We start from the raw sequence: 15,612 nt of genomic DNA on the forward strand, positions 1-15,612 counted from the left end.
AGGCCTCAGAGAAAATTCCAGGCCAGATGAGATGTTAAAGGCACGGACCAGCATCCCCAGAATTCCCAGAAGAGCATTGGCATCCTCACATTTCATTAATCGATAGAACAAGACAACAATATGTAGTTACGCTAATGCTAAACACAGAGGTATTGGATCTGCTATCAGTGCTGCTTAAATAAATATATACGTACGAGGTGTGGCAGAAAAGTAATGAGACTGATTTTTTATTTACCAAAGTTTTTATTTTTTTCAAACATCAATGTTATCCCCTTCAAAGTAGTTCCCTTGGCCAGCTACACACCGATGGAGACGTTGTTCCCACTGTTGGTAGCAGCACTGGAAGTCTTCAACCGGTATGGTCTTCAGCATGTCCATTACACTCTTTTGGATGTTTTCTAAAGTCCCGAAATGACGTCCTTTGAGGACACGGACTGAGGTCAGGTGAATAAGGGGGCTGGGGAACCACAGGAATGCCTTTTGAGGTCAAAAATTCTGTTATAGAGAGGGCAGTTTTTCGGCACCATTTTGGCACAGACCTTTCGCATGTGCAAATGTTCAGTCAAAATTTGATGAACGGTAAATCTGTTCAAATTTAATTGTTCACTCAACATTCTTAATGTTAGACGACGGTCTGATCTCACAAGAGTGTTCACACGTTTGATGTTTTCATTGGTTTTCGAAGTTGAAGTCCTCCCTGAATGGTGTTCATCTTCAACGTGTTTTCTGCCTTCCAAAAATGATTTGTGCCAGCGAAAAACTTGTGCTCGGGATAAAGAATGTTCCCCATAGGCCTGTTTTAACTTTTCAAACGTCACACTTGCCGTTTAATGGCACAACGTTGCTCCAAATTCCGCTGTTCCTTTTTGCGTGACGCACAACCAAAAACACAACTTCGCTAATAGCAGTCACAAAAATCACGTAGTTAACGGAAGGAGTTGAAACTCGCACTGAGCTATGGGAGGGGACTGATACACGTGCTCTATCAAGGACAACAGCGCAGCGTTGCCAGATCGCCTGCAGTGTTGCCAGTCTCATTACTTTTCTGCCACACCTCGTAGATAGGTAGATAAGTACATAAATAAATAAACACACACTATGATCTGGACACACACCAGAATGAATAAAAAGGAAGAAAATTTACAAAGAAAGAAGACTTCTGACTGCGGTGGGTTGGCACCCTGCCCAGGATTGGTTCCTGCCTTGTGCCCTGTGTTGGCTGGGATTGGCTCCAGCAGACCCCCGTGACCCTGTCTTCGGATTCAGCGGGTTAGAAAATGGATGGATGGATGGAAGACTTCTGACTTGGCAGTCGCAGTCCGCAGTGAAGCATTATGCAGGATAATTGCTGCTGGTATAAAGGACCCCCAGTTTTGTTTTTTGACACACTTTATTGACTAAAAGTCCTCAGTGTTTGTGTGTCATAGAGATGTTGTGCACCATGTTTCTCTCCTTATCCTCTTGTTCAAAATGGTACTCAGTTTTGTTTTAATTCCCACCTTTGTTATGAAGTCCAGGGGGTCCAGAGTGCATCCTTGTAACTGAGCCTGAATGTTTAATTAGTTTGTTTATTTCATGGGCCTCTCTTGAAGCGATTTTACAAGCCCAGCACATCATAGTGTAGAAACTCTTGTCATCACAGAGTTGTAGCAACCTGTTTGCTCCGTTTTTCACCTTATTTTGGATTTCAGTATTAGTACTTTATTCGACTTGGATTGCCTCGTTTCACCTTATGCGCTCTATGGAGTCTGGTTTTGCCACTGAGCACTGTGTTAACAGTTAGGTCGTTTTATTTTATAAAGATCCTGCATTTGCCTTTATTACCAGCCGGAGTTTGATGGTGATATCCCCCTCTAGTGGGCCTTTTTGGAAGTGTATTTGGAACTTAAGGCTTATGCCCTTTTGGAACTCCCCGTTCAGAACAAATATTACTACTATGGTGGTCTCATTGATCCCTGATGGTATTTCCCTGTGGACTGTTGAACTTTTACAACACTCGAGGAAAAACTTATGGATGTTGCCTTGTCTGTCATGATTGCCAGTAGTAATTTTTTGAAAGTGTCTACCAAGTTTAACATGGCAGAATCTCTCACAGTCAGCTTAAAACAAAGCAGCTTTCGAAAAATTCTCTCTAACATTGTAAATATAAATGTCTTGCTAGGTTATTGTTGCCCTTTGCAGAAGGTGGAGGTTATGTATACAGTATTTCTCCTGTCTACAGGGTGGTCCAGATCTAATTATGCAGATCCAGATCGTCTGGATGACTTTGATTTATGCGGAGACAATTCCAGTTCGGCGCGAAGACAATTCTTCATGTCGTTTGTTCGCACACTTCTCAATGGTCCGTGATTTTTTGGGTGATTTTCTATGTAATAAACTTAACAAGTTATAGCGTAATGAAAATTGCATAATTAGATCTGGACCACCCTATAGGATTAGCTAGAAGAGATTCTTGACTCAGAATGAAGTGCCTCTTTGATGAGGAACGCTTTTAATGAAAATTGTCATGTTGTAGTACTCATCTGGTAGGGAGCCATTGGTGTCCTTTTATCTAAATGTCCTCACTAACCTCTTTGCTGTTTCTTCTCATTCAGGAGTACTTCATGCATCACTGCAAGTGTGGGGCTGCCGGCCTGTCATACACTGAGTCCAAGTGGCAGCTGGCGCAGCGGAGTGAGAGCACCCCCTCGGACCTCTCCACGATTCCTGAAGTTACCAGGAGGAGGAAAGGTTTGGCAATGGAATTTGCTCATTTCTATGGCCAACTGAAAAATGGCTTTATTTTTCTGTTCCTTTGTTGGCCTTCATCCTGAAGCAATGATAAGAAATGTTCTCTGCAGACACCGTGCTTATTGTTGGCAGGTATTATTTAACATGGCTCCCAGCAAAATATTTCACCAGTAATGTTTTAGCATCTGAAGATCTAAAACAATTTTATCTATCTTTAGAATTATTAGTATTTGATCCTTACAATGGAGATCATACAGATTAATGAGCAATCACTTTTCATTTTTTATTATATTCTTTAACATAAGCCTTAATACAAAGAAATTAGCAATTATTTTACAATGGTGTGCAAAAGTATTCAACCTCATTAAAAGTCATCATAATGTTCTGCATGACAAAAGATTTATACACATATAGAATGTATCCATTCAGTCTTTTAATGTCAACTGCTATGCTATAACACTACATTTCCAAAGTCAACAATTGTCTGTAGATATTTAACTGAAGAAGTAAATCTATCTATCTATCTACTGTATCTATCTATTATAAAATGCCTTTCAATATCTATCCATCTATCATCTATCAATTATATACCTTACATATCTATCTATCTATCTATCTATCTATCTATCAATTATAATACCTTACATATATACACTCACCTAAAGGATTATTAGGACCACCTGTTCAATTTCTCACTAATTCAATTATCTCATCAACCAATCACATGGCAGTTGCTTCAATGCATTTAGGGCTGTGGTCCTGGTCAAGACAATCTCCTGAACTCCAAACTGAATGTCAGAATGGGAAAGAAAGGTAATTTAAGCAATTTTGAGCGTGGCATGGTTGTTGGTGCCAGACGGGCCGGTCTGAGTATTTCACAATCTGCTCAGTTGCTGGGATTTTCACGCACAACCATTTCTAGGGTTTAGAAAGAATGGTGTGAAAAGGGAAAACATCCAGTATGCGGCAGTCCTGTGGGCGAAAATGCCTTGTTGATGCTAGAGGTCAGAGGAGAATGGGCCGACTGATTCAAGCTGATAGAAGAGCAACTTTGACTGAAATAACCACTCGTTACAACCGAGGTATGCAGCAAAGCATTTGTGAAGCCACAACACGCACAACCTTGAGGCGGATGGGCTACAACAGCCGGGTACCACTCATCGGGTACCACTCATCTCCACTACAAATAGGAAAAAGAGGCTACAATTTGCACGAGCTCACCAAAATTGGACAGTTGCCTGGTCTGATGAGTCTCGATTTCTGTTGAGACATTCAAATGGTAGAGTCAGAATTTGGCGTAAACAGAATGAGAACATGGATCCATCATGCCTTGTTATCACTGTGCAGGCTGGTGGTGGTGGTGTAATGGTGTGGGGGATGTTTTCTTGGCACACTTTAGGCCCCTTAGTGCCAATTGGGCATCGTTTAAATGCCACGGGCTACCTGAGCATTGTTTCTGACCATGTCCATACCTTCATGACCATCATGTTCCCATCCTCTGATGGTTACTTCCAGCAGGATAATGCACCATGTCACAAAGCTCGAATCATTTCAAATTGGTTTCTTGAACATGACAATGAGTTCACTGTACTAAAATGACCCCCACAGTCACCAGATCTCAACCCAATAGAGCATCTTTGGGATGTGGTGGAACGGGAGCTTCGTGCCCTGGATGTGCATTCCACAAATCTCCATCAACTGCAAGATGCTATCCTATCAATATGGGCCAACATTTCTAAAGAATGCTTTCAGCACCTTGTTGAATCAATGCCACGTAGAATTAAGGCAGTTCTGAAGGCGAAAGGGGGTCAAACACTGTATTAGTATGGTGGTCCTAATAATCCTTTAGGTGAGTGTATCTATCTATAAATATGTCTTATTAAAGGCAATCTGTAAAATAAAGTGTAAATGAGACTCTACAGTCATATGAAAAGGTTTGGGAACCCCTCTTAATCTTTGGATTTTTGTTTATCATTGGCTGAGCTTTCAAAGTAGCAACTTCTTATTAATATATGACATGCCTTATGGAAACAGTAGGATTCCAGCAGTGACATTAAGTTTATTGGATTAACAGAAAATATGCAATATTCATCATAGCAAAATTAGACAGGTGCATAAATTTGGCCACCCCAACGGAGATATGACATCAATACTTAGTTGAGCCTCCTTTTGCAAATCTAACAGCCTCTAGACGCCTCCTCTAGCCTTTGATGAGTGTCTGGATTCTGGATGAAGGTATTTTTGACTATTCTTCATACAAAATCTCTCCAGTTCAGTTCAATTTGATGGCTGCCGAGCATGGACAGCCTGCTTCAAATCATCCCATAGATCAAGGGTCCTCAAACTCGGTCCTGGGGGACCCCTGTGGCTGCAGGTTTTTGCTCCAACCACCCTCTGTTTTTAATTTGACTCCTGGGCTAATTAAGTGAACTGTTGTTTCCCAGATTCCCTGTTTTGGGAACAATATACAAATTAGAAAACTGAGTTTGGTAAAAAAAAAAAAAAGTAATAAAATGTACTAAGCATTTTATATATATTTTTTTCTTTTTAACAGTATTTTCATCTTGATTGTCATTCTACTTTTCTAGGTGGTCTAATTGTTTAATTAATCCATTATTTACTACTTTGTGGGGCTGACGCTAAAGTAGTTGCAGCCTTTCACAATTGAGTGTTGTTTTCTTGGGTTTCTGCTCTGCTTCTTTTTAATTGTCATTATTAAGATTCAATGAAGGGGGCAAACTGCACAGAGAAAGGGCAAAATATAATAAAAAGAGAGTTAAGCATTTAAATCTATAGCAAAAACAGAAATATTTCTAAGCTTCTTATAAATGTAAAAATCATGCTGCTGTGCTTTTCTGAATGTAGAATAAAAGATAAATAATACCAGCTAATGAAATGAGATCAGTGCTATCAGGTGTTGTCACTGATTAGGAATCAGGTTAGAGCAAAAACCTGTAGCCACAGGGGTCCCCCAGGACCGAGTTTAGGAAACCCTGCCATAGATTGTCGATGATATTCAAGTCAGGAGACTGTGACGGCCATTCCAGAACATTGTACTTCTCCTTTTGCATGAATGCCTTTGTAGATTTTGAACTGTGTTTTGGGTCATTGTCTTGTTGGAATATCCAAGCCCTGCGCAACTTCAACTTTGTGACTGATGCTTGAACATTATCCTGAAGAATTTGTTGATATTGGGTTGAATTCATCTGACCCTCGACTTTAACAAGGGCCCCAGTCCCTGAATTAGCCACACAGCCCCACAGCATGATGGAACCTCCACCAAATTTGACAGTAGGTAGCAGGTGTTTTCTTGGAATGCGGTGTTCTTCTTCCGCCATGCAAAGCGCTTTTTGTTATGACCAAATAACTCCATTTTTGTGTCATCCGTCCAAAGCACTTTGTTCCAAAATGAATCTGGCTTGTCTAAATGAGCATTTGCATACACCAAGCGGCTCTGTTTGTGGCGTGAGTGCAGAAACGGCTTCTTTCTCATCACCTGCCATACAGATGGTCTTTGTGCAAATTGTGCTGAATTGTAGAACGATGTACAGATACACCATCTGCAGCAAGATGTTCTTGCAGGTCTTTGGATGTGATCTTTGGATTGTCTGTAACCATTCTCACAATCCTGCTCATATGCCACTCTTGTATTTTTCTTGGCCCGCCAGACCTGCTGGGTTTAACAGCAACTGAGCCTGTGGCCTTCCATTTCCTGATTCCATTCCTTACAGTTGAAACTGACAGTTTAAACCTCTGAAACAGCTTTTTGTAGCCTTCTCCTAAACCATGAGACTGAACAATCTTTGTTTTCAGATCTGTTGAGAGTTGATTTGAGGATCCCATGCTGTCTGTCGCTCTTCAGCGGAGAGTCAAAGGGAAGCACAACTTGCCATTGACCATCTTAAATACCTTTTACCACTCATGATTGGTCACACCTGTCTATGAAGTTCAAGGCTTACCGAGCTAACCCAACCAATTTGGTGTTACTAATCAGTACTGAGCAATGACAGGCATTCAAATCAGCAAAATTACAAGGGGACCCACATTTTTGCACAGCCGGTTTTTCACATTTGATTTAATTTCATACAACTAAATTCTGCGTCACTAAAAATCTTTGATCGGAAAACACCCTGTAGTCAGAAGTTCCTAGGAAATGAAAGACATACCACTGTTATCTTTTTTGTTGAAAGTAGAGTAAATTATTATGGAGGCTGAGAGGGGTCCCCAAACTTTTTCATAAGACTGTATATTGGCCCCATGTGAGTGTAAATGTTCCCTGTGCTACACTGTCACCTCGTGCTCAGTTCTGCCACCATTGGCTCTATTTCCTGGAACTCTAAATTGCAATAGATTGGTTAAATGATGGATGGATGGACAGATGCAGCTAATCTTTGTGAGTGCCATGGAGGACAGATGTGCATCCAGACTTGTCAAAAGCCTGACCTCTTACCAAGATGGAAGCTGCCAGGGGATGGACGAGGGGCTAGGAGCAGTTCCATCCACTATACTTTATGTCCTCTGGAGGTGTCCCAACCTGGATACCTGCACAGGCTGATGGGTAGAGGAGTCTGAAAGTGCTGCCCTGTCAGGGTCCATGGTTCCCAAACAACCCACAAATGTTCCCCACAAGTCATGCTGAGTCACTGGAAGCAGGTCCAGCATAAAAGGAGCCCTCTGTCTTACCTCAAGAAGTCAGAGTTGGGAGGCAGCAGGGTCTCTCACTTGGAGGCCAAAGGATAGGAAAGAGGTTCCTTGTTTTGTGTGATTATTGGTTGTGTTCAAGTGTCTGGTGGATTTGAAATCCATTATTTTAATCTGTGACAGTGTTGGGCATTATTGGGCCTGGGGTTTGGGGCTCAGTGGCGCCCCCTTTCAGTTACATCTATTAAATGAGTTAACAGGCCTAGAAAGGAGGTTGACTCTGTATACATTGCTTCATTTTATTTGCTTTTATATGTTTTTATGTGATGAACTTTTTGACTTAAAACAAGCTGTAGACGGAGTTAATGTAAACTTTCATTTGTTACTAGAAAATGTCTCTTGGAGTGTTTAGCCCCTGGGACTGTTTGGTTTGGGTATAAATCTGAACCTGCTGGAATCCCATAGATAAGAGTCCATTGTCTTCCTGTTCCTGTGGAATTGGGCTTCACTGTTGGTGACATTTTCTCTTCCGCAGGGACTAATGAATACGGAGAGCAGGGAAGTGGTCTTCTACCTCCCCTCCTCAGGAAGAATTTGAACCGCCGAAGCTGTGTGGAGGGCACTGGGCGATTCCTCGGGGACAGCATGGAAGGCCTGGCTTCCTCTTTCCAGCCTCAGATGCTGAGACGGGTGAGTGTTTCCCACAGCAATGGAAAAAGACTTTCAGGCAAAGGCGATAAGGAAGTGCTGACATGCCTGAGATAACAAAATAAGCCTTTGTTGTCACCCGGCGCATCATGAGCGAGCAAAAAAAGTAAGAGGCCCAGTGTACATTTAGGAGGGGTTAGGAAGGGGGGAGAAAGGAGATCTTCAGTGTTAGAAGAAAGGTTACAGAAAGATCAAAATAAAGATGGACAAAAGCTGAATAAAGCTGGAAGTTGAATAATTGAAACATCTGGCAGAATCTCCTATTTTTAAAATATACTTAAAATGAAAAACTCAATGCTAAGTGCCTCTACATTGGTAAATTCTCCATTAAACATAATATAGTTATCTTAAACCAAAGTGCTCTGTAAGCACTTAATATTTAAAATATTTTTTTTAATAGTACCTGTGAAAGAATAAATAGTGAGATCATAAAGGTTTGGGGCGGCAAACAGATCCCCGTATATTATGATAGAAAAAAATTTGAAAACTAAGAACTTCTTCAGGCGGTTTGCTCCATACTCTACCAAGATGGCAGTTTAAATAGGACACTCATAGGAGAGGTGCGTGCAGTAGACCAGGTACTGGAAGTGACATCGCCAGAGGCCAGTCCATCAATCATTGTTTCTGTAGAGAGAGGTAGAAGAGAGGTATTAGATGACAGTGCCATCCCCTGGTTTGGAGGGTAATTACTATCAAATGAGCCCTGTGGTTGTCTCCTAATCACACATGTGTGACACTGTTAGGGTACTTAATATAATACTTATGGTATGTTTTAATACTTGCATATTGCCAGCAACCATACCACCTGCACTTCAGAACCAGTAATCCACCTGAAGATAAGCATGTTTGGACCCTGCCAGTATTTCCATGGGAGATTAACAAAAACATTTACTTCTGTAACATATTTTCATACACACAATGCAAAGTGCTTAAGCTTAGGTTGCTGCTGGAAGAGGTGGTGGTGAGGCCAGCAGGGGACGCTTGCTCTGTGGTCTATGTGTGGATCCTAATGCCACATTGCAGTGATGAGGACACTGTGCTGTAAAAATTGGCACCATCCTTTTGATCAGACGGAACAGTGAGGTCCTCACTCTCTGTAGTCATAAAAGATCCGTGGGTATCTTTTGATAAAGAGTAGGGTGTACAACGATATACTGGTTAAGTTACCCACCATGGCCTGGTCATTCTGGCCACCAGATTATCCCCTGTTTCTTAATGGCTAACTGTCTCCCTTAATCCTTTACCACCTAATAGCTAATTAAGTGGATGCTACACAATGGTGGTGGTTGAAGTGACTCCCATCTAAGTTTTGAGTGGGTTAGAAAAGCACTGCATACTGTAAATGTAATTAACTATACAACTTATAACCTATGTGTCTTATAACCATTTGACTTATAACCCCTACCGTGTCTCACAGGCAAATGACAGTTTTCACCACGCCAGCTCCGTATGCTGTGACTCATTCATCTCGATCGAGTTTATTACTTGCAGCAGTTTCGACTATGTTCAGTTACATTTGTCTTACAATTACAGGAAAAAAGGCAATTGATCGCAACACAAAAATGAAGCAGATCAAACAGTTTAAGGGAGGAAAGAAAGCAAATGTGAATGCACGTGGCTTCAGTTTATCCCATGGTAACCAGTGTTCACCACACACGCTGTACTACTAAGCTGTGGTTTTGAATTTGAAACTTCTATCTTGTGACTCACGATGTGCCACTTCGTGTGGACCACCATGTAGGGGTAACGAAAGCACACTGAACTCCTTTATCTGTTAATGTTAGTTATTAACAGACTGAAATGTTAAAACAGAAAATATATGGGTGCTCAAACTCTGCCGGTGCAATTCCTCCTCTCCCAGTTAACACAATGAACTCTGGGAGAGGCTCGCACTGATGACCTAACATGACACAGACAAAGAAAGGATTCGTGAAACTGTTAAAGGTTTGGCACCCATACGAGCGACAGTAAGTAATGAAAGAAAATAATAAAATTTTTGAAAATCTACACAATGTGCTAAGATTGATGATAAAAAGAGATAAACAATATGACTTAAGGGACTTATTATATCGAGTGGTCCAGATCTAATTATGCAATTTTCATTACGCTATAACTTATTAAGATTATTACATAGAAAATCACCTGAAAAATCCCAGACCATCGAGAAGTGTGCAAACTGACAACATGAAGAATCATCTTTGCGCCAAATTGGAATCATCCCTGTATAAATCAAAGTCATCCAGACGATCTGGATCTGCATAATTAGATCTGGACCACCCCGTATAGTACTATACATACCGGTCAGGTTTGAATACATATACCAGTCCATCTTATATCCAGATCGACTTGTGAACGGTCTGTTGGAACCGAATGTGATTGTAAGTCAACGACTACCTGTACTAAAAACACTTCATGTTTAAAAGCAGAGATAGTATGATGGTGTGGTAATACAGGACAATGAAGACTTTGGTTCCTGAACACATTTGGGAGAAACTTATGGATTTTGACGCACTGATCACAAACATGACCTTTATATGTTTTATTGCAATCACCTATTTTTGTGATTTCCTTTCACATTATAAATGTTGTGAACTTGAACCCGGACACAGGCAGACAGACATCGTTGGTTCCACCACACACTTGTTTATTTACACTATATTTACAATATTTTCATTCAGTGCACTTCCCAATGCCTCCAGCACCGTTCCCCCAACTGTCCAGGCCTCACAAGTTCAATGCCTTCCTGGCTGCCTCCCGTCCTCTCTCTCTCTCTCTCTCAGCTCCGTCCTCTTCCACCCGACTCTCGCCCATGACTGGAGGGAGGCGGCCCCTTTTATAGGAACCCGGATGGGCTCCAGCTGCTTCCTGGCAATCAGTCCTAGCCACACCTCAGTGTGGCGGAAGTGCCGGCTACGCACCCGGAAGCTGTCCGGGTGTCCCCTGTCGTCTTCCCCCCAGCACTTCCTGGTGTGGCGGAAGTGCTGGGCTCCAGGGTTCCTCAGGCACCACATGGGATATTCCTGCATCGGGGCACCGCCTGGCGGTGACCACGGGTCCCTGCAGGGCTGGGCTTCCAAGCCCTGTACCCGAGGCCCCCAACATAACCAGGACGGACGCCCCCTTGCGGTCTGGAGGAGGCACAAGCCCTCCTCTGGTCCTCCTGGGCAACCCAATGTGGGGACCACAATGTATACTGATCAGCTACAATATTGATATTACTGAGAAGTTACATGAATTGCACTGATTAATTCACTGCAATGGCACCTGTCATGGGGTGGGATATATTAGGCAGTAAAGTGAACAGTCAGTTCATGAAGGTGATGCTTTGGAAGCAGGAAAAAATACCAAGTGCAAGGATCTGATAAGGTCTAGATTGTGATGACTAGACGACTGGCTCAAAGCATCTCAAAAATGGCACCTCGTGTGGGGTGTTTGCGGTATGCAGTGGTTAGTATTTTCCAAAGGTGGTCCCAGGAAGAACAACCGGTGAAATGGTGACAGGGTCATGGGCACCCAAGACTCATTGGTATGTGTAGGGAGTGAAGGCTGATCCATATGGCACAATCCCACAAAATAATTACTGTAGCGCATATTGCTGATAAACATAAGGCTGGCCATGAGAGAAAGGAGTCAGAAGCCAATCAGAGTGCCCATGCTGAGCCCTGTCCACTGCTGGAAGTCCCTACCACGGGCATGTGAACATGGAGCAATGAAAGAAGGTGGCCTGTTCTGATGAATAAAGTTTTCTTTTAGATTGTGAGGATGGCTGGGTGCGTGTGCATCATTTATGTGGGGAAGAGATGACACTATGAGATGAAGGCAAGCAGACGTGGACCAAGATTAAGGAAGGCATTTTTGTTGGTGAACAAATCAGACATGTCATCAGGGACAAGCAGTTTGAAGATCTGCTAGAGGAAATTGCATGGAAGGCATTCAAGGATGTTGTTGAGAATTTTCTTGACAACTACTCGGCGCCTAAACCATGTCCAGCTAGGTGACAACATGCTTCAGGAATACAAAACTATGATGTGCAACACATCGCTAAAGATTCACTGGGACTTCTTCCCTGCTAGCCTTGGTGCAGCCATTGACAAACATGGTGAAAGGTTAATTACTGGCTTTACCAGGATATTGCATTGATGGAAAAGAAGAATTGGGGCAAGAGGAATCAATGAGTGCCAGCTGACTATTGCTGACCCTTGAAATGAGAAGTTATCAGATGCCAAGCACAAATGGAAATCAGCAGCAAAACATTTTTAGCTGAACTAATGCAAAGTGTCAGCAACATTAAGAGACTAAACACTCTAGATTCAATAAAAGTTAATTTCATCTTTTTTCACATTTCTATGTGATACAATCAGTCTGAAATTATATTTGTGTTTGTCTTGAAGCTGTCTATAAAAATCAGAATGCAAAACTTTTGAAAAAATATTGTTGCACATTATAATTAGTACTGCTGCTTCGTGGATCCAACATCTTTGACGGTTGTCGTTTGTGTGGAGTTTGCACGTTCTCCCTATGTCTTCATTGATTCATTGAGCCCGCTATTATTCACGCTATTCACCCACAACTGCACCGCCCAGTCAGAGTCCATTGTCATCGTCAAGTTTGCAGATGGTACAACCAGTGTGGGCCTCATCAGCAACAATGATAACACGTCCTACAGAGAGGAGGTTGAACATCTGCAGAGGTGGTGTAGTGAAAATAATCTGCCTCTAAATGTTGATATGACAAACAAGATATCTGTCGACTTTAGGAGAACATCCCCACTTTTAATTAGTGGCTGTGCCATGGAGAGAGTCAGCAGCAAGAAGATTCTTGGTGTGTATATCTCTAATGACCTCACCTGGGCAATCAACAGCAACTCTGTTGTCAAGAAGGGGCAACAACGCCTTTTTCAGCTTGCCATACTCCACTCTTATCACCTTTTACAGAGGAACTGTGAGAGCATCCTGACAAACTGCATTACTGTGTGGTTTGGGAACAGCAAAGCCCATGAGCACAAGATCCTGTAGCATGTAGTGAGGACAGCTAAGAGGATCATGGGGTCTCCTTCTCCTTGATCCAGGACGTTTGTTTTTTTTAAGCAATTTCAGTTTTGTCCTTTGAATGAGTTTACTGTTCTCATATCATTAATATTTTGAACCTTGCTTCACTCTGGTTACTGTTGTCAGTTTATCCTGGATTCTCTGCTGCTCACATTTCAAGTCCAACTCCATCATTCATCTCTAGATCAAATGACCATGACAGCTTTGCACACTTGTCAGTCAATGGTGCTAGTGGTGGGACACTTCAAATTAGAGCGTCTCCTTTATGATTTGCTTGAATTTGCTGCAAATACATATAATGTATAAAAAACAGGCAGATAGCGGTCATTGGTCACCTCCTTTCAATCCTCCAACCTCCAGCAATAGGGAGAAGAGTCAGCAATAACCCTTTCAGCCAGCCTGCTTTATTGTATTTGCAGATTGAAAACCACCCATGGGGAAAAGTGAAGGACCTGGTGAAGAAGACACGTCTGAGAAACCAGAGCCGTCTAGGTCTGTCATCCAGTGCACTGAAGAGTTCATGCCCACAACTTTACAGGTACGCATCTCCCCTCTGAGTTAATCTATCTATCTATCTATCTATCTATCTATCTATCTATCTATCTATCTATCTATCTATCTATCTATCTATCTATCTATCTATCTATCTATCTATCATATAAAGCCCTTCACATATCTATCTATCTATCTATCTATCTATCTATCTATCTATCTATCCTAGCAGCATTGTGTACTAGGCAGGAAGTAATCCTACAGGAAACACCAGTCCATAACAGGGGACAATGATACACATACACACATATTGGTAGAACTCTTTTTAAATCTGAAACATTTTGATTGGTTCTTTATTAAATTATCTCTTTCAAAGCACTATAGTGATGTTCAAGTTTCTTTTGATAATTCTTCATAGTTGAACAACTAAAGGATAAATATAAAAATGGTGGCATAATGACAAATGTTAAGCTCAGCTGCTTGGAAAAATCAAACATAGAGCATTACATGCATAGTCCCCGGTCACCTGTAATGCTTGGCCACTATATTGCAGTCTGGCTGTCACTTGTGCAAAAGTCTTTGGCTCAACAACTCAGGCAAACTACAGAATGTACACAAACAGAAGACTCCAGTTGTATTACATTATTAATGGGCCTGCCAATACATTACATGTAAGTTGTCACAAGTGATTATATAACAGTTAGATCTGACTGGCATAGTTGGAGATGTCTCTAAGTTATTAAACTAAAGTTAACAGCTAGAAGTGAAAGCTTCAAGGTGCTTATAATGAGAACGTTATAACAGAAAGCACATTACTTTAGAGCATTAGAACAGGCCATTCAGCCCAACAAAACTTGCCAGTCCTATCCACTTAATTCCTCTAAAATACCATCAAGTAGAGTTTTGAAGGTCCCTAAAGTCTTATTGTCTACCACACTACTTGGTCATTCATTCCATGTGTCTATGGTTATTTGTGAAGGAAAACTACCTAATGTTTGTGTACCATTTACCCTTAACAAGTTTCCAAATGTGTCCATGTGCTCTTGATGAACTCATTTTAAAATCACAGTCTCGATCAACTGGACTAATTTCCTTCATAATTTTAAACACTTCCGTCATATCACCTCTTAATGTTCTTTTGCTTACAACAACAACAGCTGATTTGGCTCAGCTCTTTAAATCTTTCCTTATAACTCATCCCCTGTAGCCCTGAATCAGCCTAATCGCTCTTCTCTGGACTTTTTCTTGTGCTGCTGTGTCCTTTTTCTAGCCTGGAGACCAAAACTGCACCCAGTACTCCAGATGAGGCCTCACCACTGAGTTATAAAGCTTTAGCAGAACCTCTTTGGACTTGTACTCCCCACATCAAGGCGCTATATAACCTGACATTCTGTTAGCCTTCTTAATGTCTTCTGAACACTGACTGGCAGATGTTAGTGATGACTCCACTACGACTCCCAAGTCCTTCTCATAAGCTGTACACTCAATTTTCAGACCTAACATTTCTTTGGTGCAAATGAAAGTGACAACAGGTGACCTGGAGAGGTAACAGCAAGACAACCCCAAAAAAGGAATGACGGGCAAAGACATTTGCTCTCTCCTTATCCTTCTTGACTGAGTCTTCTCTAGTTCTTCATTTTGCTAGTGTCCTTGTCACTACTGGTATACTGCAGCTGATTTAGGTTGCACAGGTAATCCAGCTCCTCCAGGATGGCACATCGCAAGAAGGTTTACTGTGTCTGCAGGAGGCAGGCCATTACACAAGGAGGGCTGCACAGGGCCTTAGAAGGGCATCAGCCCAGCACCAGGACTGGTATCTGCTCCTTTGTGCGAGGAGGAACAAGAGGAGCACCGCCAGAGCCCTACAAAATGACCTCCGGCTGGCTACTCCAAACTGTCCGAATCCGCCTCCATGAAGGTGACATGAGGACCCTGCGTCCTCTAGTGGGACCTGTGCTTACAGCCCGTCACTGTGCAGTTCAATTGGCATTCG

The 15,612-nt window shown here is 42.0% G+C and overlaps 1 protein-coding gene across 1 annotated transcript in view; it reads left to right on the forward strand.

The window, feature by feature from the left end:
- The window catches only part of si:ch211-250c4.3 (uncharacterized protein LOC100535981 homolog), an 89,952-nt gene that overhangs the window by 69,396 nt on the left and 4,944 nt on the right, over window positions 1-15,612 (forward strand). Inside the window, 3 exon segments of the mRNA XM_039739313.1 lie at window positions 2,595-2,730; window positions 7,907-8,061; window positions 13,547-13,665. Of these exon segments, the coding sequence (XP_039595247.1) occupies window positions 2,595-2,730; window positions 7,907-8,061; window positions 13,547-13,665 (410 nt within the window).

This window comes from Polypterus senegalus, chromosome 1 (genome assembly GCF_016835505.1).
Source record: "Polypterus senegalus isolate Bchr_013 chromosome 1, ASM1683550v1, whole genome shotgun sequence".
NCBI classification, from domain to species: Eukaryota; Metazoa; Chordata; class Cladistia; order Polypteriformes; family Polypteridae; genus Polypterus; species Polypterus senegalus.